At 40.5% G+C, this 24,137-nt stretch overlaps 1 protein-coding gene across 1 annotated transcript; it reads left to right on the top strand.

Annotated features, from left to right (window-relative positions):
• Positions 1-12,683: 12,683 nt before the first annotated feature.
• LOC134622854 (uncharacterized) lies at positions 12,684-16,870 on the top strand. The gene is made up of 9 exons (XM_065470171.1): positions 12,684-12,699; positions 13,658-13,699; positions 13,814-14,089; positions 14,164-14,400; positions 14,499-14,642; positions 14,965-15,033; positions 15,193-15,222; positions 15,306-15,347; positions 16,023-16,870. The coding sequence occupies exons 1-9, from the start codon at positions 12,684-12,686 to the stop codon at positions 16,247-16,249; spliced, it is 1,083 nt and encodes a 360-aa protein (XP_065326243.1). The 3' UTR covers positions 16,250-16,870.
• Positions 16,871-24,137: the final 7,267 nt, after the last annotated feature.

Raw genomic sequence — 24,137 nt, 5'->3', positions numbered from 1 at the left:
TACATTTTAAGAGTAACCTTCCCAACTTATTTGCCACCCTGATTTACGAATAAATTCTTTACAAATCCTACCATGTGTATTCATGGATTTTTTTTTTCACATTCTGTCTCTCACAGTTGACGTGTACCTCTGGTGCAAATTACTGGCCTCTGTCATCATTTTAGGTGGGGGCACTTGCACAATCGGTGGCTGACTAAATACTTTTTTGCCCCACTGTATGCTGTTGCTGTGACTCCAGTTAATTCTACAAGACATGCTGTGTAAGTAAACAAACAACAACAGTTAGGTCTGCATTTCTTCAAAGATTATATCTGAGATTGTCTAAATGGGGGTCTGTTCAATAGCAAATGCAGAAAAACATGTTTTAAGAAAGCAAATAAGTTGTTGTTCTAAAGAATCTGATTGTTTGCTTGCAGGACACCAGGAGAGATGAGTCCTCCGTCACAGATGGTGTGGTCAGTGAAGATGGTCACCTGCAGGTCAAAGGTCATTGGATCTCCAACCCACATCCACTGCCACTGTACTGAAGGGAAGTTAAAGACTTTCTTCTGCACCTACATTTGGATCAGCTAAATCCATGACAGTCATTCAGGCAGTGATGCCTGGACTGGAAACAAGCATCCTTAAAATATTACAACATACCAGCTCCTGTGTTTGATGGCAAAACAAATGTGTTGTTTAAATTAGAGACTGCACTTGTGACAGAACAACAAATACATTTTATTTTGATTATATAAGTAATGTAAGTACAAAACAAAGTTACTGGGCCAGAAATGCCAAAATGAATTAAATAAATACATCATGAAATTAATAACAATTGTAATTAATTAATTAAACACATATTTATGACACATGTAATTCATTAATTATTTATTTTACATTTTAATTAATTATTGACACATTTAATGCATAATTAAATGTGTCATAAATACTCATCTGATTAATCAATTCCAATATTGACACATTTAATTAATTATTTCTTGGTGTATTTATGTCACGATCCTGGGTCTTTTGACCCTGCATTTTGAGTTTTACTTTAGTTTCACCGAGGAGTTTGTGTCGATGACAGATACAACGACAGCAGCTTATATTTTCACCGCACTCGTCGGGGCACTGGACATGGTTGGAGTGGACTGGTCCCGTGCTGTCAAAGTTCAGAGATAAAGCACAATCTGCAAATGGAGGATGTGATTTTTGGACTTTTCACTGTATTTTGCACCAGAAGTCTTTGCGGAAAGAAAAAAAAACAGTAGATAAAATCAGTAGTTAAAATGTAAGTTTTGAAATTTAAGCTTAAAAGTGTTAATTTGGTGCTTTATTCAAATGCAGCTGAGAACAGGTGAGTCTTCAACCTGGATTTAAATAAACTGAGTGTTTCAGCTGATCTGAGGCTTTCTGGGAGTTTGTTTCAGATATAAGGAGCATAAAAGCTGAATGCAGCTTCTCCGTGTCTGGTTCTGACTCTGGGGACTGGTAACAGACCGGATCCAGATGACCTGAGAGATCTGGAAGGTTCATACTGGGTCAGGAGGTCACTGGTGTATTTTGGTCCTAAACCATTCAGAGCTTTATAGACCAGCATCAGAACTTTAAAGTCTATCCTCTGATGGACAGGCAGCCAGTGTAAAGACCTCAGAGCTGGACTGATGTGGTCCACTTTTTTGGTCTTAGTGAGGACTCGAGCAGCAGAGTTCTGAATGAGCTGTAGTTGTCTGACTGATTTTTTAGGTAGACCTGTAAAGATGCTGTTACAGTAATCAAGCCTACTAAAGATGAATGCATGGACTAGTTTTTCCAGGTCCTGTTGAGACATCAGATCTTTTATCCTTGAAATATTCTTGAGGTGATAGTAAGCTGATTTTGTTATTGTCTTAATGTGTTTTTCTAAGTTTAGGTCTGCATCCATCACTACACCCAAATTTCTCGTCTGAAGCGGTTCAAAGATAAAATTACGTCACTGTTACTAGAGTTCGAGCAACGATTTCAGATTTTCGGTGCACTGGAGAAAGACTTCAAAGTTTTTTTGCACGACGTTCACCATGAATCCCTCTGAATTGCTCGTCAGGATCCAACTTGAAATAATAGACTTGCAGTGTGACTCGGATTTGAAGGGCAAATTTGCCGCAGCTGGTTTGAATACATTCTATCAGAATCTCTTGCCAGATTACCCCAACTTGACAGCCCTCGCTGCAAAACTGTTGTGCATGTTCGGAAACATATCTTTGTGAGCAAGTTTTCTCTGTAATGAGCATAAATAAAGCAAAGCTGCGCTCAAGGCTCACGCACAAGAACCTGAATCACATCCTGAAGTTGGCTGCTGCTCAGGATGTGACGCCTGATATTGATGATGAACGCTAAAAGATGGCCGGTATCAGGAGTCAAATAAACTATGCATGAGACACCCTGATATAGTTCTGTGAATTTCTGTGTGTTCTTTGTCCTCAGAATGTTAAAATAAACTTGAGACGTTTCATTATTAATAGCGATGATGTGCTTGTACTATTTCAAACTCACTGTCCTCAGGCTCTGGCTTTATTTTTATGTGGATCGTATTAAAACAAAGAAAACAATCTAAAATTGTTGTTTTTAAGCTATATATGTGATCATTCTACCGGTCCGGTCCACTTGGGAATAGATTTTCCTCCATGTGGCTCCTGAGCTAAAGTGAGTTTGACACCCCTGATCTACCTAATCACACGAGCTGAGGTGCGAAAACGGGTGTAGGTCACAACCAACCAAGGTTTCGAGTGAGCTCATTGTGAAACCTAACCCCACCCTACCATGTGATTTCCTGAGGTCAGATGGCCCAGGATGTGAGTGGGCGTTAGGGCGTCTGGGAAGGTGTCATGTTCCTGGGTCTGTTGACCCAGCGTTTTAAGTTTTACTTTATTTGGATGTTGTTTATCTTTAAGTTAATTAGATTTGCAAAGTTCATTTGGTTATTAGGCTCCTTGTGTTTTCTTCCCCTGTATTTAAGTTTCCTTCAACCTTTGTGTTTCATGCTGCGTGTCTTATGTTGTCAAGTTTATATTGTCTTGTCTGCGTCTTTGTTTCCTGTTTTATTTTGAAGGTCTGTGTCCTATGTCAGTTTAGTCAGCTTTGCTTCCTTTGTCTCATTATGTCAGACTAGTGTCAGCTGTTTCCCCATGTGTTTCCACTTCCCCTAATCACCCTTGTGTGTATAGGGCTTTGGAGTTGACGTCACGCCGCAGTGCATTGTGGGATCGCGGCGCCATGTCAGAAGGCAACAAATCAAAACAAACACACTGTGTTGGAAGCGGGACTGCCAGAACCATGCTTAAAATCAGCGCAAAAGACAAAGGGCTGTATCGCGACCGATTGCACCCAGAAGTGAAGAGATGGTACTTGGAAAAAATAGCGTGCATCGGTAATGTGGACCCGTATGAAATAACGCAGTGGAGTGGAAACCCAGACAGCCTACCGCCGTTGTCCTATCCCGATATCTTCGTGTACCTTGTCTGTGGAGTCAGCGCGTAGTGGAAATCATTTTCACAATTATAAATTCCTGGAGGCGCACATCTGATTCACAAACGGTTGGGTACAATATTTGGCCGTTTTTAAGCCTCCACGTTGTGAGTACGTTGACCATATGACCAAGATACAGCCAGAGGTTGCACATAGCATTGACTTCTCCTCAGCACCTGCCCCAAAAATTGCTCTAGATGAACGATTCATGATTGATGCCAGCTGTGCGTTGCCATGTAAATAGTTTGCTTTTCATGTGTATGTACTTGCTAAGTACATGTGAACAGATCTTGAATAAAAAAAACAAATACACATACTTTTTTCTGTTTTATTGAAACCACTTTAGAGAAAGTACAATTATTTACAATGAACTGTACATGCAACACAGCAGTTTTATGAATATTCAACAAGAGCAAGTTTCATTTGGCCCTGGTTTGACAAACACACTGGGGCACATGTTCACCAAAACACAGCACACCTTAACAATCTTATCAAGCAGTGTTGTGTCTTCACCCTCACATGATTGGACCCTCACAGGATTGGCACTGTAGTGTGTAGCACTTTGAATTTGTTATGCAAACCTATTACTCGCTCAAAATGAATTCTCAGGTGGTTCAGCTCTCGTTTGGGGATGGCAGAGAACTCAATATCCGCTCATCTGTCTGCTGCAATCCAAGCCTGACATCTTCGTTTAGTATTATCAGACACATGAGATCCCTCCCGTTGCATCCAGGAGGGGAAACGATGAAAAGAGAGCCCATTTTCCAGCTTCTTGCCTTCCCTATCGTGTGATCTACTGTTGCAACCGACAACACAGCACGTACAAACCATAGCTGACGCTTCCGTGTGCTTTGTCTGGCCTACTGTCATGGCAGGAGGGGGCGTGGCCTCCCGTGACATCATGCTCCAAAGCCCTATTTAGTCTGTGTGTTTCTGTTCATTCTTTTTCAGGTTGTCTGTTGTTCACATCATGGTCTCCACGCCATGTTTCCAAGTTTCATCTCCAGGTTTTTCTTGTCGTTTGTTTAGTTCACCCAGTTTAGTTTAATGTTAGTTTTGCTTCAGTTTGCCTTGCCCTTTGTTTGTCCCCTTTTTACCAGCCTCATTAAACAGCTCTCCTTTTGTTAATATCTGAGTTTTGGTTCCAAGTTCCTTTAGTGTCTGCATTTTGGGTCCTCTTTGTAACTCCATACAGTCTGCCTCCGCCAGACTGTGACAGAAGGGATCGCAGAACTGGGTTATAGATGGCAGACAGTTGGTGTCGTAAACCACCGCCTCTGTTCAAAGATGGTCGTTCACAGTGGACATAGGTGGCTTCTTTCACTCCTCTTTCAAACCATCTGTCCTCTCTGTTTTTCTGACAGTGCTGTAACTGAGTCATTCCATGAAAATGGCACAATTTGAGTCCCTCTCACCTTTTATGGTGTATTTCATCTATTGGGTCACCAAACCTTCTATTTAAACAGCTTTACATATATATTGAAATGTACCCTTTAATACAGTGTAAAAAAACTGAACTAATTCTTATCTTTTTATGGGAAATAATCCAGTTTTTTCATTTGACACCCCCTATTTTGTCATGTCCCTCATGGCCGTGATGAAAGTTTACTTTGAAAATACCAAATAAAACTATTTAAAAAGTCAATAAATTTTGATATCAACCTAAACATCTATTTTTGCTCTTTTGCTGTTAATATTTCTTTTTTTCAAATTTAATTGTTAATTATTCATTAAAATCACAATTATTCCTGTACCTGACTAACTCCTCAACCCCGTCACACAAATGATCCCACCCCCATAAATACAATGGTGTTATCCAGAATTCCATATACATCAGGAAGTGACATCACTGAAGTCTTTTGGACAACAGGACCACAGAGACAGGCAAGTTGCTCCATTCTTTTCCTTTATTTTAGTCATTTATCTTGTGATATTGTGTTTGTCAACCTCAATGACTCAACACCGTAACATGAAAAAAAGATAGAAAACTATTAGTTATGAAAAAGTTTTTTCTTAGTTCATGAATATATGGTGATTTTGAATTTCATGCATGCCATGTGCTCTCTGTCTGGTATTCACTACATTGAGCAGCGGCCAGTTTGTGCAAAAATCTCAACCCAGTCACACTCAACCCTGTTATGTTTTTGATTGTAACGGGGTTGTGAGATTGTGATGGGGTTGAGATTTTAATACTTTGGTTGTTAAGTTATCCAATTATTTAAATTAATTATTATTATTATATTCAATCACCATTCTTATATCTTATACTGCATGCATGCTAAATGTGATTTATGTTCCATGTTAAGGATGCGAGTAAGATAGCACCAACAACAGCAGCAGAAAGGCAAAGGAAGTATCGGGAACGCCTTAAAGCTGATCCTGAAAGAAGGGAGAGAAACCTGCAGAGTGAGCGTGAGAGATGGAGGCAACTGTCAAGGTGACAGTCAAGAAATCTGTGGAGGGCACACAAGAGGACCTCATTGAGCTCTTCCAGAGCTTTGCAGTATGCCTTCTGCCGTGAGCTGAAGAACAACATGTCAGGGGAGGAGACTTTGATACATGTTGACTTCTCAGAAAACTACAGCTGTAAATACAGTTCTCAAGTTCAGGTGGTCCACTTTGGGGCTCCACATCAGCAGGCCACCCTTCATACTGGTGTGTTGCATGTTGGTGCACTCTCAGAGGCTGTGTGCTTTAACACCATCTCCCCCAGTAGACATAAAGGCCCTCCAGCAATATGGCAGCACCTGAATCCTGTGCTAGATTACCTTCAAGGCCAACATCCACAAGTGTCTGTGCTGCACTGCTTAAGAGACGGACCCTGTACAGTGTACACGATACAAACAACGAAGAAACTTCTACCATCTCACTACAGAACTGGACAGAAGGGGATTCAAGGCTGGTTCTTGGAATTTTTTTGAGACTAGTCATGGAAAAGGAGCACCACATGGTGTCGGGGGAGCCTTAAAAAGAGCAGCTGACATGATGGTAGCAAAGGGGCATGACATCCCAGATGCAGAAGAGTTATTCAGGGCCTTGTCTGAAACAAACACAAGTGTGGAACTGTTCTTTGTGAAAAGTGAAGATGTCGAGGAAGCTATGGAGAAAAAGCCGAAGCAGATACCAGCTGTTCCTGGAACCATGAGAATTCACCAGGTCATTACTGTAGCTCCAGGAGAACTGATGGTTCGTGATGTAAGCTGCATGTGCACAACCCAGAAGCAGTTTTGGCCAGAAGATAGAAACGGCTGTATCACAGACAGGCGGTGGGGGGAATCCAGAAAAAGAAATCCAGTGGGAAAGTCCAGAGCTGATTGGTAAATGGTGCATTCTCAGATATGACGATGATTTGTATCCAGGCATCATTCTAAACATACAAACAACACAAGTCCAGGTCAAATGCATGCATCATATTGGGTCAAACCGATTGTTCTGGCCGCATCAGGATGATATCCTCTGGTACCTGTTTGATGATGTCCTTGAACTTATTCCACCCCCACGGGCTGTGACAAAGCGCCATGTGGAAGTCTTGAAAGAGGTGTGGAACCGACTCACAAGATGAATTCATGAAACAAAATGCACATTCATGCATATATACAGATACGCACACTGATGCAGGCACACACATGCAAAAACACTCTGACACAGGCGCTGATACAGACAGACACACTGAAATCGTTAACTGATTATTATTGTTATTAGTTTAACCAGTTCATCAAGTTTAATTGTATGTTATTGGAGCAAGGATGAGGTGACTTTTAGCACACCTATGAGGCTCTCTTATGCCTAGACACACACACACACACACACACACCCTCACATACACACACACACATACACACGCATTATGTTACATTTGAGCAATTCACTTTACAATGTTTGTTAGTTGTTAATATGCTGTTGTGGTTGTTTTTACTTTAGATTAATAAAACTTAATTCTACTGCAATTTGTATCTGGTGTCCTTCCTGTGGTTACAAAGTCAGATATAATGCTAATGGAAAGCCCTATACATTGAATTTAAGAGTAAACAACTGTTTATATGTAAAGCTATATTTGTCTCTTCAACCCTGTTACCATCTTCAACCCTGTTATGCTAGTCTCAACCCTGTCACACCTACATTTTCATATATTATTTTCTTAAAATGTTGAAAAAATAATTTAATATTTGGGGATTTCTGTCTAAAATATTGAGCGCTATCAAATGATCATTGATTTTGATTAAAATTCTTAGTTAAACTAAATTTTTGATGAAAAATGACAAGATTGCTTTCACTCATTAGTTACATTTCAGGTTTTAAGAGAGTAAAAATGTGTGATTTTATGTCATTTTTCTATGTAAAATTATTGAATTAGTATCGGGGACATCTAATTAATGTAAACATATTGATTTCTCTAGAAATACATTTTATGATAATATTCAGAGACCCTCCAAAGTGTCCATAACGGGGTTGAAGAATTACAGTCACTACATCTTGAAAATATGATCAATAATAAAAGAAAACTAATGCCTGAGATGGGAAAATACATTTTTCTGATAGTTAAATATATCCTTAATGATGTGGGATATACATATAAATAATATATTTTGGTAAAAAATGTGAAAACATCCAAGTCCAATTTTAGCCATTCTCGTGGAATGACTCAACTAAGTTTAAGAATATAATCCACCCACTGTTATCATCTTCAATGCCCTGTACCAACATAGAGCAGAGCAGCTATCTGAACACTACTCCAACAGAGGTCGATTATCTTGTTAATAATTTTACCTAGTTTGCTGCTTTATAAGAAAGCCCTCCGGTCTTTTAGACCCCATTCCTACAAAACTGCTCAAAGAAGACCTGCCATTAATTAATGCTTCAATCTTAAATATGATCAACCTTTACTCAAAAAGCCATCTCTAGACCCAGCAGTCTTAGCTAACTATAGGCCAATCTCCAACCTTCCTTTCATATCAAACATCCTTGAAAGAGTAGTTGTCAAACAGAGGAATGGCTTATTTGAAGAGTTTCAGTCAGTTTTCAGAGCTCATCACAGAACAGAAACAGTAATGATGTATGAGAATGTAGAAGTGAAAAAAATGATTGTTTCCTTTCTCAGTAACCTGTGTCTATTTATGTTGTGGAGCTTCTTCCTTTTTTCTTTACAGAGCAGGGTCACTTATTAGATGTTTCAGATGTATTTCTATGGCTTTTGATATGAAACATTTAAAAAAACAAAATGACATTAAAATAGGTGAGCTTGCAATGTTACAGCTTTTCATCAGCTGCTCTTTTCTTTTAGCATTTATGGATGAAGACAAATATGGATGTGTTTCATAGATGATGTAAACAAATATTTATCTATCTGTGAAATATGAGCAGAACCTTAGGATGGAGCTCATGCTGCTGATCACAAACAGAAACGAGACAGAGTTCACTGCTGCTAAAAAAATTTTCACTGTTAGCAAGTTAATAGTGTTAAAGTCTTCTTCAACCTGAGCCAATCACATCACTGGAAATGTGGAGGCAACTTTCTGCACAGAAAGTGAAGCTTGTGAAGGTGGACCGCCAACCTCTACAGGTGCACCACACCTCTTGTCCTGCTTGTACAGGCTGCAGCTGCTTGTGCAGTCCTGAAATGGATAAATGGTTAAGAAAATGCATGGATATGTAGATAGAAATGCCATTAGCACCTGTAGCAGCAGATGTGACAGATGATATCGTAGTATGATGAATTTTAGCTTGGTACATGATAACTACTGGCTGTGGCGCAGTAAAGTAAGCCCCACCCTCACCAACCACACAGTGTGGCCACATGGAGTTCAGCCAGTAAAACACTTCATGTGTTAAAGAGGAAGTGATGAAGCTGAAGCTGTCTCCCTGCTGCTCAGACTGATGTTCAGTCATCATCCACACACGATGAAGACTCCGTGTGTCTCTCTGCTCCTCGGTGAGTCAAGCTCAGAGCTGCTACGCTTATTTATTAATCATCATTAAACTGAATGGAACCATTTTACTACACACAGCGGGAAATGTGGGAAATTGTGATGCAGGACAGAGGGAGACACAGAGACTAAATCCACACTATAAAATCTAATTAGTTCCCAGAACTAAAAAAAACTAATAAAACTTGTTGCCTCAAAAAAACAAAGTAAAGCTTATTTAAGATGACTATATTAGGAAAACTTATTCTTTCAAGTATACAGTTCTAACAATAACTTTATGTTTCTGACTGTGCATACTGTTTATTCATCCACTAACAAACATGCCAAGTTCTGCTAAATTAAAAAAAAAAACTTTTAGTAAATTATATTAATATAACACTGTTTTGCAAATATGATTCAAAAAGAATAATTAACAACACAAATGCATATTTTAAAAAAGGGCTATGCAAACATGGCCAATAACTTTTCATTCCTATGATACAACAACTTTCATTCTGATGATCTGCAGAATAATTTGTTCAAAACAAAACAAATGCCACTGTTCAAAACTTGCAGACTTCACTATATACAGTGTAGACAGTGTATACCCTCTAAACTAAGTCTGTGGGATATAATCTTTGAAGAAATGCAGACCAAACTGTTGTTGTTTGTTTACTTACACAGCATGTCTTGTAGAATTAACTGGAGTCATCAGCAACAGCACAGAGCAGTCACATCTCAAGTTTAATAACAGAAGACAGGAAACCAAAGCACAAGGGAAACAATAAGTAAAACGAGTTGATCTAAAGTATTATTAAAGTTCAGCCTGATTAATATAAATGTTAGTGACAATTACTAATATAGTGTGGTAAGTATACTGTAACCAAAATCCTTCCCACTCAGTTGATGTCTTTGTGTCCAACAGCTCCTTTTCAAGACTTGTAAGAGTTTGATATAATGTGAAAAGCTGCCACAAAGAAGTAAAATCAATACTGACGTTACAAATATGCAGTTCATATGTTATAAAAGCTGGTTGAAAACAAGCCCCGCCCCCTAACACTGGGCTCTCATCTAGTAGCTGCTAGTGGTGTGCAATACTTCTTATTTTGGTATCAAACTGATACCAAGTAAATACGGGCCAGTATCGCTGTGAAGCATGAAAATGCCATCGGGTCTGCCATGGTGGTATAGTTATGTATTTTTTAATTTTTATTTTTTTTTTAATGTAAAATAATGCACGCAAACCAGTAAACAAAATAAAACAAGTACTGTTGAGAAACTATAATACAAAAATTACAATTGTTAAATCCTCCCAATTCTTTTGATCTTTGGGCTGAAGGAAGGACAATACACAATGTATAAATGCTCAATCAACAATTACTCCCCATCCCGATGGGGAGACATGCATGCAGAGAGTCACAGCAAATCTCAAACTGGTGGAGGGTTACTCAAACTCTTATAGCCTCTGTTGGCCCCCACCTAGTCGTAAAAACCTAAACATTCACATTCTTTCTCTCTTACGGCGCCTAAGTGACGGCCTTGGCTTCCTGTTTTGTTTCCTCCTGATGAGATGGGGCAGAAAACCTCTCTGGTATGCTCTGTTCTCTTCTAATCAGACGAATAAGATCATGACTCTCTGAAAAAAAGTATTTATTATAATTCCGCAGTATAATGCATCATAAAACAATATCATTCATTCACAATAAATCGGCAGTCTAATCTAGTTTAACAAATGGTAAATGGTAAATGGCCTGTTTTGTATAGCGCTTTTACTATGCAAATAAATGTAATAGTTATCACCTTCTTCTAATTCAGGAGAATAATGCAAACTAAAACTACATAATGATTTCACAATCTTTAATTAGGGGTATAACATGGCATAAGATAATATAATAATCTCACACAATTCTCAACAACAAAAACAACTGGTGAAAATATGTAAATATGTAAACAACTTAACAACCCCCAAAGCGTCTAAGTTACGTCACGTGACAGCACAACATCTAAACACAAGAGGAGGGAGGGGGAGCAAAGTGTGCCAGACTTAGTTTTTCTAATTTAAGACAGAATAAAAAGTACTGGTATGTTGAGCTCGAAGAGTTTTCTTCTTCTTTCTTCTGGGGGCGATCGTGGCTCAAGAGTTGGGAGTTCGCCTTGTAATCGGAAATATAGATACAGGCCATTTACCATTTACCATGTCTTCGCCCATGTTCTTTCAATGATGCACACACTTGGTTTGCTGCTTACTTTTCCCTTTTTTTTTTATTAACAGCAACACCAGAGGGGGGGGGGGGGCATACATTCTTTAGCAGTTCGTGCTTTGCACCCTTCGGAACAGGAAGTGAAGTCACCTATTAGCTCCAAAATAAAATCTTCAAAATAAAATGACAATCAGAAAACTTTTTACAAAATAAGAAATTATTATATTTACTTATGAGAACACCATGAGTTCTAATAAAAAGTGAGTTCAGTCTACTTAATATTTTTAATTAAACACAATATGAGATTTTACAGTGCAGGAACCCTGACACATTGTTAGTTAGTTAACCTGGCCTCAGTGTTTAGAATAATAAATGGAGTGCTGTGTGAGCTGTGAAGTTACAGTTTGTTTTATAAATACAGAAAAGCTTTACAGCTGGCAGTTCAGCATGCTCAGTATTTTACTGTGTTGGCTGATATAGAATTAATATGTTTGATGAAAAGGCCATGATGCTTTCTTTGTTCACTTTTTATAGAGGTAGCTTGAAAAACTCTGTAACTGTCACTTAAATTGCTGTAAGTGTTTTAGGTTATTAGTTATTATATTCACTTAATTGGCGTTCATTTCCAGAATTTACCATTTAACATGGTTTAAGGACAGTTTACAAAAATAATACCATCAGGTCACGAATTTAAATAAAAACATAGGACTTTTATACACATTAATAATTTCCCAGTACACCAGAGTGACTACAAGCTAATAATTATGGTTAAACAAGCTGGAAAAGCATTTTAAAATACTGATTTCAGTGGTCTAGGTCTTTGTGTACATGAAAAGGTGTATGTAAATCACAACGCCTGGTGATCAAACCATAAAACATCCCTTTGACTAAATTAAGCGTGGTAGCCTGACTATGCCACTGTTATGTATGTGATTTTTCTTTAGAACAAATGTCACCGTTTCACAGACAAGACTACAGGCCTTCCTGGAGGGGATTTCCTTTAAGGGAAAATAGGAATATTAAGGCAAATATGTGAAAAAGTATTACTGCTGCCTCTTTTCACTCCCCTTTCAACCCATTTGTCTTGAGAGTGATGGGGGTAGTTACAGGTCTGTGTGTGGGTGGATTTTCAGTGCTGGCCCTTCCATCCACCTTAAAGAGCACAGCACAGGCCATAGAAAACACCCTATTCTGAGTATGATGTTAATCCTACTAACTATATGTGACTTCCTGCTGACTTCCACTCAACTGAAAAACAGTGAGAAAACAACCAAATATGTCGAAAGAAAAAACTTAAATGCTGATCATAAACCCTGGAGAACTGCTGCTAAAGACCACTTCAACCTCCCTCCATGACACTTTGACCTTGGCCTGTAGTCTCCTTAGCCATGGAGGGCACTGCTCCCTGTAGCCAAGCATCTCACAAATCTCTCCTGCCGTGGTGTAGATGAGCTGGTTAGTCTTTGTAATGGTTGCAGTAGGTATCGTCTCATCTGTCTATCATATCTCGTAGATCTTCTGAGGGTACTTCACCTAGTGTTGGTAGCTGGCTATCTATCTATGGCTCAGATAGATAGATAGATAGATAGATAGATAGATAGATAGATAGATAGATAGATAGATAGATAGATAGATAGATAGATAGATAGATACCCAAATGACATTGACCAATCAGCTGAAAGGAAGAAAAACAAGCGAGGGAACTTTAACCCTGGGCTGAGTGGAGTCAGAGCCATCCTCACACACATGTGGAGGAGCTCACTGATCAGCTGGGAACCATATTTAGTTGTGATGATGTTGACTGTGGAGAAAAGTGCCTGACTTTAGTGTGTGGAGCCAAACATGGTGACGAAGCTCAGAGTCATAGCTGAGAAACTCGTCTCAGTGGGAAAAAAAAGGTCACTTCTTACAAACTGCTCTTTAAGGACCACGTTAGTCACATCAGCTGATTGCAGGTTTGAAAATCTGATTTGGTTTTTGGTTTGGATGTGACAGGGTCTGGGTCTGGACTGTGGTCTGCCTGTTTGTGACCTGTGACCTTTAGTGACGTCTGTCCTCCTGTTACAGGTGTGTGTGTGCTGCTGCTGTTTGCACCGACTGTTTCTGCAGGTGAGTCGATGAAGTGAAAACAATCAGTGGGACAACAAGAACTCAAATACATTGACTCTGTGTGTGTGTGTGTGTGTGTGTGTGTGTGTGTGTGTGTGTGTGTGTGTCCTCCAGTGTCTCTGTCTGTCAGTCCAAACCTTCAGCAGGTCTTCAGTGGATCTTCAGTGTCTCTGAGTTGTGTTGATGATGGACAGACAGCTGATGGATGGACAGTGAAGAGGACCAGAGGAGGACTCACTGAGGACTGTGGAGCAGCTCCAGGCTTTGGGAGGCTTCTTGGTTCCTACTGTGTTGTGGATCTTTCTGCTCCCAGTGAAACTTTCTGGTGTGGGGACTCCTCTGGACAGCAGAGTGACAGAGTCTCCTTCAGTGTCCAATCAGACACTACAGGTGAGATGTTCCAGCTGTGTCTCTGTCTCTGTGTGACTCTGCTCTCATTAACTCTGTTTGTCTCTGCTGGTCAGATAAAGGTGTCATCCTGGAGATCCCTGCACTTCCTGTGAGGACAGGAAGTGATGTCATTCTGCGCTGCAGGCAGAGTAATGGTGCCACAGCAGCTTATTTCTTCATTAAAGGGCCTCGACCTAAAGAAACTAAACCAGAGCACATCATCACTAAGGTCCAGCAGTCTGATGAAGGTCTCTACTCGTGTTCTACTGATCAGGGTGCAAAGTCTCCTGAGAGCTCTCTGAGGGTCAGAGGTCAGAACACTGACATCACTTCCTGTTTTAAAAGACCTGATGTAACATTGTGACCTGATAATAAACTGACTGAACCTTCTTCATCATCTCTCCTGCAGATCCTCCTACAATCATCCATCCTCCTCCTCACTGTCCTCCTCCTCCTCCCTCTCTCCTGGTCCCAGTTGTAGCAGGTCTGGTCTCCGTGGTTCTCCTGGTTCTGGTTCTGGGTGGAGTTCTGCTCCTCTGCAGTAAACTAAAAGGTGAGAAACCTGCACAGAAGTAAAAGTCCTGTTCTTTTAACCCTTAAAGCTGACGAGAGCAGCCGCGCTTCCATCAACTCTTTTAGAACCTGCTGCAGGATGAGTTGGAACAATAATGTTTGTGCACATGAAAACAGAGGAGTTGTGTTTACACATCACACATTCAGCTGGTCCCAGGTTTCCTTTCACTCACGTGTCTTCAGGAACAACAAGTTCACAGCACTTCCTACTGTCTAACAAACACGCTGTCAGCACAAACCATCACATGAGTTTGATGTGCGCCATTACTCCTCGTGTTCTGATGTTTCTCTGTGTGATGTAGGAGGTTGGGGATCAGACCTGTGGAGCTGTGGAGGTGACGGCTGTCTGAGACGGAGCGTCTGCCTCTGCTGTGAGTCTGCTTCATGTTTCTCCACATGTATTATCTGTGTTTCCACCACTGGAGGGCACTGTGGGTTATTGATGTGTGGGAACAGTAACCAATCACTGCAGTCTGAATGCTTCTCTTTGGTCATATGACCATTTGATCTCTGATCAGTGTGTTCTTCAGTTTCAGGCCTGTTTCTGCTGACTGCTGCAGGTGAGCTGATGTTCCTACACCTGTCTGTCCTCATCATGACCTCTGACCTTTGGTGACCTTTAGTGACCTCTGTCCTGTTGCAGGTGTGTGTGTGGTGCTGCTGTCTGCTCTGACCGTTCCTGCAGGTGAGTTGAAGGTAACAGGAGCTCTGAGGTGATGTAGGCGCTCTGTGGTCGGTGCTCCATCATCATGTCTAACAATCCTCGGTCAGCCTCTTCTTCTTCTTCTCCTCTCCTTTATCTGACTGACTATTTATCAGCTGATCAGCTGATAAATAAAGTTTCAGCTTCTGTTTTGTTTTATCTGCTTGTCTTAAGAGCTGCTGTTTTACCATCCTTTGAAAAGGTTTTTAACATTTATTTCCGACTGTAGGAATTCTTTAACTCTTTTTTATTGTAACAAATTTCTCAAAGTTTATGAAACTCTGAGGGGAATTCATTCTCTTTGGTGTGTCCAGACTCACTCAAAGGTCCTCGAACACTAAGAAAAACCTGGCTTCCACATGGGAAACTACAAAAGACCATAAAACCACAGTTCTAACAATATATACTACATAACTATATACTTTATTTGAGTAATAAAGACCTTCTGACTCCTCTGTGTCCTCCTCCTAACTCCTCCTCTGTGGAATTGTGAACGGAAATTCCCTCAAATTCCTCTCCGTTCTGCATTTTGATAATTTTATTTTACTCTTTATTGGATGAACATCTAAAATGTGCGTTAGCTTCACTATAAACAGCATCGGATACTTCCTGGTTTAACAAAAAAGGCCTGTTTCCTTCTGTGTCCTCCTCTTCCAGCTCCTCCACCTCCCTGTGAGTCTGTGCTCAGAGTCTTCTGCCTTCTAGCGGTCTTCTGTCCGTACTGCATCCTCACTGGTCTGCTGCTGTCCATCTGCTGGAGCAGGAAGACACCGAACAAACCAGCCATCTCCATGGAGATGACCCACTGTGATGGAGGAGGTCAGGGACTGGATGAAGTTGGTGTTGATGTCACTGCTGATGTCACCACTGAGCATGCCTTCTGAGCTGCAGACTGTGTGTCAGGGTACCCAGCATCTGCAGTATTCCTGTAGTTTGATTCCTCTTTTGCTGTATTGGAGAAATGTTCTAGCGTTTACTGTCAGTATGTCCTAGTTAGGTTTGAGTTTATCACATCATCCCTGTTTATGTGTCATTCCCTGTTTCCTGTGTAAGTCTGTCCTCTGTCCTCTGTGTCTGTCTCTTCAGTGATGTCTCCTCTGTCTCACCTTCCTTTCTGTTTCGTGGTATCATTCCATGTCTCCTCTGTCTGTATTGTGCTTCCTGTACATTCTCCCAGCCCATCATTTGAGTCTCCTCCCGTTTCCTTCCAAGTCCATCTACTTCTTCCCTCCCGTCTCCTGTGTCATGTTGTGTGAATTAGTGTTTCCTGTTTTACTTTGACAGTGTCACGTCCTGTGTTCAGTGTGTGTAGTTTTGCTTCCTCTGTGTCTTCAGGTCCACTCTCCCTAATTACCCTCATGTGCTTATATTGTGTCTGTTTCCCTCTGTCAGGTTGTCTGTATTTCCTGTGTCTCTCCCATCATGGTCCAGTTTCCCTTGTTTTTTGCTTTAGTTTTCCCAGTTTAGTCACTCAATCTAGTCTTGGTTTCACATTTCAATTACGTCAACATTTCCAGCCTAAATAAATGACTGTCTTTCTGTTCAACCTCACTCTGGCCTCAGTTGTCTACATTTGGCTCCTCCTCCTCTCTCCACATGATCTGTCATTGCAGATTAGGACACCGTGGAGCTCTGATGTGTTTCTATCAGACAGTAAGTTTACCTCAGCCTACGAGGTGAAAAAGCTAACTTGATCATCTTTGAATCTGTTAATGAATCAATCTCAAAAAGCCTGGTGCAGACCCCAATAACTTTGATAATCTTCGCCCTATATCAAATCTCCCCTTCATTTCAAAAATCCTTGAGAAAGTTGTCGCCGCCCAGCTTCATTTACATCTCAATGACCATAATCTCTATGAGCAATTTCAATCTGGTTTCCGCCCCAATCATAGCACAGAAACTGCTCTGTTAAAAATTACCAATGACCTTCTGATGGCAGCTGATTCTGGTCTCCTATCCATTCTCATCCTTCTTGATCTTAGTGCGGCGTTTGATACCATTTCTCACAATATTCTCCTGAACCGGTTAGCTTCCATTGGTATTAGTCACACCCCCCTTGCCTGGTTTACCTCCTATCTCTCAGACCGCACTCAGTTTATCCAATTTAAATCCCATTCTTCTACTCTCTTTCCTGTTTCTGCTGGTGTGCCCCAGGGTTCAGTATTAGGGCCTCTTCTATTCATTATCTATATGCTCCCTCTTGGTTATATATTCCGAAAATATAATATAAATTTTCACTGTTATGCCGATGACACCCAGCTCTACCTTTCTTCTAAACCCAATTCATCCCTCCCACCTACCTCCCTTTCAGACTGTCTTATTGAGATTAGATCCTGGTTCTCCTCCAATTTCCTCAAACTTAACAGTAATAAAACTGAAGTTTTACTTGTTGGTACACCATCTATCTTAACCAAATCCCACAGTTTCTCCATTAACATTGAAAACTCTCCCACCCTTCCCTCCCCTCAGGTTAAGAGTCTGGGTGTCATACTTGATAATACTCTTTCATTCCAGTCTCACATTAATTACATAACCCGGTCTGCTTACTTCCATTTACGTAATATTAACCGACTTCGTCCCTTCCTTACCCCCCATGCTGCTGCCATCCTTGTCCATAGTCTTATTACATCCCGTATTGATTACTGTAATTCCCTCCTATTTGGTCTCCCTAAACGGTCCCTCCATAAACTCCAACTTCTTCAAAATTCTGCAGCTCGGGTCATAACCCGTACTCCGTTAAGTGCTCATATTACCCCAGTTCTTCAGCAGCTTCACTGGTTGCCCATAGAAGCCAGGATAAATTTTAAAATCTTACTTCTTACATACAAGTGTATCCATAAATCTGCTCCTTCATATTTGTGTGACCTGCTCCATATCACCACTGTTTCCCGCTCTCTCAGATCATCATCTGCTATTCATCTTACTGTTCCGTCCTCACACCTTATTACTATGGGGAACAGAGCTTTCAGTCGCTCTGCTCCCCGGCTCTGGAACTCTCTTCCTCCTGCACTAAGAAATATTGACTCCCTCTCCGTATTTAAGTCACAGCTCAAAACACATCTGTTTAAACTGGCTTATTCGCTTTAATGCTGATTTTATCTGTTGTCACGCTGTTTTGTCATTTTAACTTATTTTATGTATTTTATGACTACTGTTCCATTTATTAATTGTATTTTTGTAAGGTGACCTTGGGTTTCTGAAAGGCGCCCTCAAATAAAATGTATTATTATTATTATTATTATTAATGCGGTCTGGACGATGAACACACCCTATAAACAAGGAGCCCCTCCCACTAAGACTGATACTCCAGGGTATTCTCTTACCCAATAGCATGGTCACTGCTTACAGTTTTTCTCCATTGGTTTGGCTCATTTCTTGAAACAGAAATTACATTCTCAAAATAACAAACCTCCAAACCTCTTTGCAACTGTTCACAACAGAATGGCATTTCTCATTCATTTTATCAAATGGCAAATGTCTTAGTACATGTCTCAATTGTCTCAGTGCATCTTTGCAAATGATTAACTACAAGTAGCCTACAGTTATACAGTTAGCCCACATTTAGCACATTTTCCAAATGAATAGATCTTGTAGATCTAAACTGATTAGTTGATTCTCAGTCTAATGATCATTCTCTCCAAAACATGTCAGCATGATTTCATTGTATAAGTACTCGCATGCACAAAAGTCTGTTCAATTGTCAAAATTGGTCCAGAACATAATACCATGAACACCATTATGAATTTCTTTGAATATTTGATAAATTGATGACAGTCATTGACAGTCAGGTGAAACTAGACTAACGAAGGGGGAGTGTCACACACAGGTGTGTTTCATGATTGTGCGCTGCCAAACACAGATATATAGAGCCTGACCAGAGCCAGTCTGATCTCTGAACATGGATAGACAAGGCCAAGCAAACGGACAAGGGGAAGTTCTTCCTCAAGGAAGAGGAGGAGGAGGAGGAGGAGGAGGAAGAAGAATAAGAATAAGAGGAGGACTGAGAATGCGTGGTGGAGGAATAGGGGGAAGAGGCCGAGGTGCGCGAAGACACTGTGCTGTCCCGAATGAAATTCGGGCCACAATTATAGACCATGTCATAAACCATGGCCTCACAATGGCAGGTCGTCGAGTGCAGCCTAATGTGCCTCGCTCTACAGTCTCCTCCATCATCCAAACCTTTCGCAGGGAAAACGGGTATGTACTCTATGTAATCTATGATGGAATTATATGTTGTATAGGACAACAATGATGGAATTATATGTTGTATAGGACACTGTGCGTGAGGCAAAAAATATATAACTTACTGTAGAGATTTTGTGTGCATCTGCCTACAGTAGTAGGTCTATAATAGCAGGTGGAGAGGACTAGTGGAATGTTGTGATACTAAATATGACAAGAAAGATATTGAACTGTAAACTATGGAATTACATAATTCATACAGTTTAGAGTAGTATTCCAGTCACTGTGTAATGTTGCATTAGGATTGTGGTGAAGTTACTGTGAGTAAAACAATAATACAATTACATTGGTAACCTACTGTATTCTGTTCCATGTGTAGGATTGGACGACAACCTCGCGTGGGTGGCAGAGGAAAACTGCTCAATGAACAACAGGAAAGAGAGATTTGTAACATGGTGATGGCAAATAATGCCATCACATTGAGACAGATCCGTGATGCCATCCTTCAGGACAATCATACATTTCAGAATATAAACACAATAAACATCTCCACGATAGACCGGGTTTGGAAGAAGCATCAGATGACAATGAAACAAATCTACAGGGTACCATTTGAGAGGAACTCTGACAGAGTGAAGGAGCTGCGCTACCAGTATGTAAATGTAAGTCAGTTACTGGCCTTACCTGTAATCACAGTAAGCAGTAGTTCACTTATTTGGTTTCAATACCTCCTTTACCTGATTTCAGAATCAGTATTTGCTGCATCTGACTTCAACAATTTCAACAGAAAACTGCAGTTTACTGTATGATACAATTCTCATTATAATCCTTATTTTGTTGTCTCCCAATGAAATCTATCTAATACTGTAGGTTTTACTGTAACATCTCAGTGAGTCATCAGTATTTCCCACTCCCCTTTCTATCATATACCCCTGCAGTACTTCCTCATAGGCCTATCACTAGTTTAGAACCACTGGAGTAGTGGCCTGTAGTATATTGAACCTGTGGGGGAGAACATGTAATTGTCTATGTTATAGCGGACGCCCTGGACCACTATCCCTGAAACGTGATTCGGTACTGTTCCCTGGTAATAACGTCCCGTCAGAGACAGAAATTATGTCAGAGTGGAAGAACTTTATTTGCCACGAGCCCACATCGAACACACACACTCGCTGGCAAGTAAGGATGTGGTTCTGTAATTAATACAAATAAGAAATAACATAAACATCTCTCTTGCTTGTCTATCATTTCTCATACCTTAGTCCGATTCAACTCAAGTCCACAACTTGCCTGCAGCAGCGTTACACTCAGACTACACTTTTAATTGCCACAGCAAGGAGAGAACAGGTGAGCACTCTGATTGGCTGTTGGCCCCTGGGGGAATCATGCTCCTCCCATGCAGATAACGCATGCCCTGGACGGAGGACTTTTTGACAGTCTAACTGTAGTATATGACTCTTCTGTATGACTGATTTTATGTTCTTTACTCTATTTTAGAGAATAATGGCATTGGAAGGACATGAGACCCCTCACATCCTGGTGTTCGTGGATGAAGCTGGCTTCAACCTGGCCAAGGGTTGAAGACGTGGCCATAATATTATTGGCCACCGTGCCACAGTGGATGTCCCAGGTCAGCAAGGGGGCAATATAACTATGTGTGCTGCCATTTCTGAAAATGGTGTGGCCACTCACATCCCCAGTCTTGGCCCATACAACACACACAAGCTCCTCATCTTCTTGGATCGCCTTTATACCGATTTTTATCCCTGAAAATGAGAGAGGTCTCATAGGGCCTCACCTACCCATTTATGTAATTGTGTGGGACACTGTCAGTTTCCACCATAGCCCATGGTAGCAGATACAGAGGAAACAAGTGTAGACGATGCCACAAGAAGGATGATGAAATTCCTCATATCACCTGAGCTGGCTGTGGAGTACAACATGCTTGGCCGACATGGGGAAAAAAAAAGTTCAGAGATTTGCATCTTTTTAATGTTGTGTATAGTAAGTTAGTTTCACTTGAGACATTTGAACTTTAGAAAACTAAACTTTTTTAATAAAGTGTTTGAAAGTGTAACTGAGATTGGTTATCATGCAATTTGTATATATTTTTTGAGGCAATAAAGTGAAATCAACATTATTCTTTGCAAATCATCACCAAATGAAGTAAGCTAAGATTAACTTTACTTTGGCTTGCCCATTTTTCTTCTTCATTTGCAGAGGCACTGAAGAATTATTTAACATCAAAAGTCAACTTGCAAGAAGCACAGAAGGCTCTCTCCAAGTGGTTCACTGGAGCTAAAGACAGAGGAGGACCGAGGGCTGCAAGGGTACAAAATAGACTTATGGGTCTGTAAAAAAACAAAAAAAGAAACCCTGCTGATTCAAGATAAGCTTTTGAGTTTTCCATCTGACTTTTTCCCCATGTTGCTACAGTTCCAAATATCTAAGGAATTTTGCTGTAGTTTGACATTTCTAGTTTTTAAAAGTTTACGCACTTTGGAATCCAGTTACGTAAAATCACAGTTGTCGGACAAAATAAATGTGAAAAATGTTGTTTTGTGTGCCCTCGTGATTTTTGAAATGGTTTCATTTACAAACTAGTTTTTGTTTGCGGTCAGCTTTAATATATTTGGTGTCTTTGTGTCACAGAACCCGTATTAGCCGTCTGAAAAATTGATTTTGTGACTGTTTTACTACATGGGGCCCACTCAGTGCCAGAAATTAGTCAATTCAAACTAGAAGTAAGATGCAACTACAGAACCCACTGATAATGCCATTCCAACTTTTTAGCTCATGTTTTCCTCATGTTGTACCCACTAAGAACTTGAAAATGGGGCCTAGGTGGGTTTCAGTGTACTTTGCCCAGTAGGGGTCCATTTAGTTCCCAGATTTTACCAATATAACACCAAAATGGGCTTTTAAAAATGGGGTCATTATGGAACCCGCGGACAATCCCACTTAAAACCCACTTTTTAGCCTATGTGGTGCCCACATGGTACCCACAAAAAACTTGAAAGGTGGGGCCCGGGTGGGTTTCTGTGTGCTTTGCCCAGTTGGGGCACATTTAGTTCCCAGATTTTACCAATATAACACCGAGATGGGCTTATAAAATGGGGCCATTATGGAACCCGCAGACAATCCCACTTAAAACCCACTTTTTAGCCTATGTGGTGCCCACATGGTACCCACAAAAAACTTGAAAGATGGGGCCCAGGTGGGTTTCTGTGTACTTTTCCCAGTTGGGGCCCATTTAGTTCCCAGATTTTCCTAACATAACACCTATATGGGCATTTAATATGGGGCCATTACGGAACCCGTGGACAATCCTATATGGGGCCCATTTTTCAGCCATTTCCAAACCATATGGGCCCCACATATAAATGTTGGCTGGGATCAGCATAGAAGTGAAATGCGGTGCGGTATTTCTCAAAAATTAGAGGGAGCATATACAGTGAGAAAAGAATAGGGCCCAACACAGATCCTTGAGGCACGCCACAGCAGACAGGTGCAGCAGAGGAACAACAAGTGCCCAGGTTGACCGAGAAGGACCTATTAGAAAGGTATGATTTAAACCAATCAAGGGCAACACCTTTAATACCTACAATATGCTCGAGCCTCGCTAATAAGATGTTGTGATCTACCATATCGAAAGCCGAGGATAAATCCAATAAAACTAGGACCGCAGAGCGTCCATTATCAGCAATTAGAAGAAGATCGTTGAGGACTCTAAGCAACACTGTTTCGGTGCTATGATGTGGTTTGAAGGCAGACTGGAATTATCATTAATGTCATTCTCATCCAGGTATGCCTGGAGTTGTAGAAGAACTATCTTCTCAAGGATTTTGGACAGGAACGGGAGCTTAGAGATCGGCCTGTAATTCACATAATCATTATAATCAAGGTTCCTCTTTTTAAGAACAGGCTGAACTATAGCATGTTTAAAAGCTGACGGGACGCAGCCAGAGAGTAGGGAAGAATTCAGTACCGATAAAATACTGGGTCCAATTACATCGAAGCAGTCCTTTACTATGCGAGATGGGAGAGTATCATGTATAGGATTAGTATTATTCAGTTGTTCAACTAAATGCTTAAGAGTAAGGAGTGACACGGGCTCAAACTGATGGAAAGTAGACGAACAACCAGGAGTACAAACAGGGCTTGACATTAAAAGGGGTTGTTGACTCCTTCTTGACCCGCGGTGTGTGTAAAACAAGATCATTTTCTTTTAGGGATTCCGTCTATTTTCTGCTAATGAGAAAACCTGATGTAAAAGGAGCTCAAACATGAAGAAAAACTCTTTACTTTGGTCTGAGAAGGAGTGGCTGCACAAAACCAAAATACCTCATCCGAGGGTGTTTTAATTGTTTAAGTAAGTATCCTAAGTATTCACTAAGGGATATTTATTTATTTTTACACATACGAGGTGGGCGGCCTGTAGGTTACAAGCGGATAGAAAGTTCTTCTTTTCATCACAAGCGATGGTGTAGCCTAAAAATGCAATTTGTTGCTGGGCTGATAATCTTAAAGGTTTTTCATTGCGTCTGTAATATAAGAACATAAAATACTATTGAAAGAAATGGTTCTCTA

This window comes from Pelmatolapia mariae, linkage group LG3_W (genome assembly GCF_036321145.2).
Source record: "Pelmatolapia mariae isolate MD_Pm_ZW linkage group LG3_W, Pm_UMD_F_2, whole genome shotgun sequence".
In the NCBI taxonomy this organism is placed as follows: Eukaryota; Metazoa; Chordata; class Actinopteri; order Cichliformes; family Cichlidae; genus Pelmatolapia; species Pelmatolapia mariae.
The sequence above is the reverse complement of the archived record's forward strand: the minus strand, read 5'-3'. Positions and strand labels throughout refer to the sequence as shown.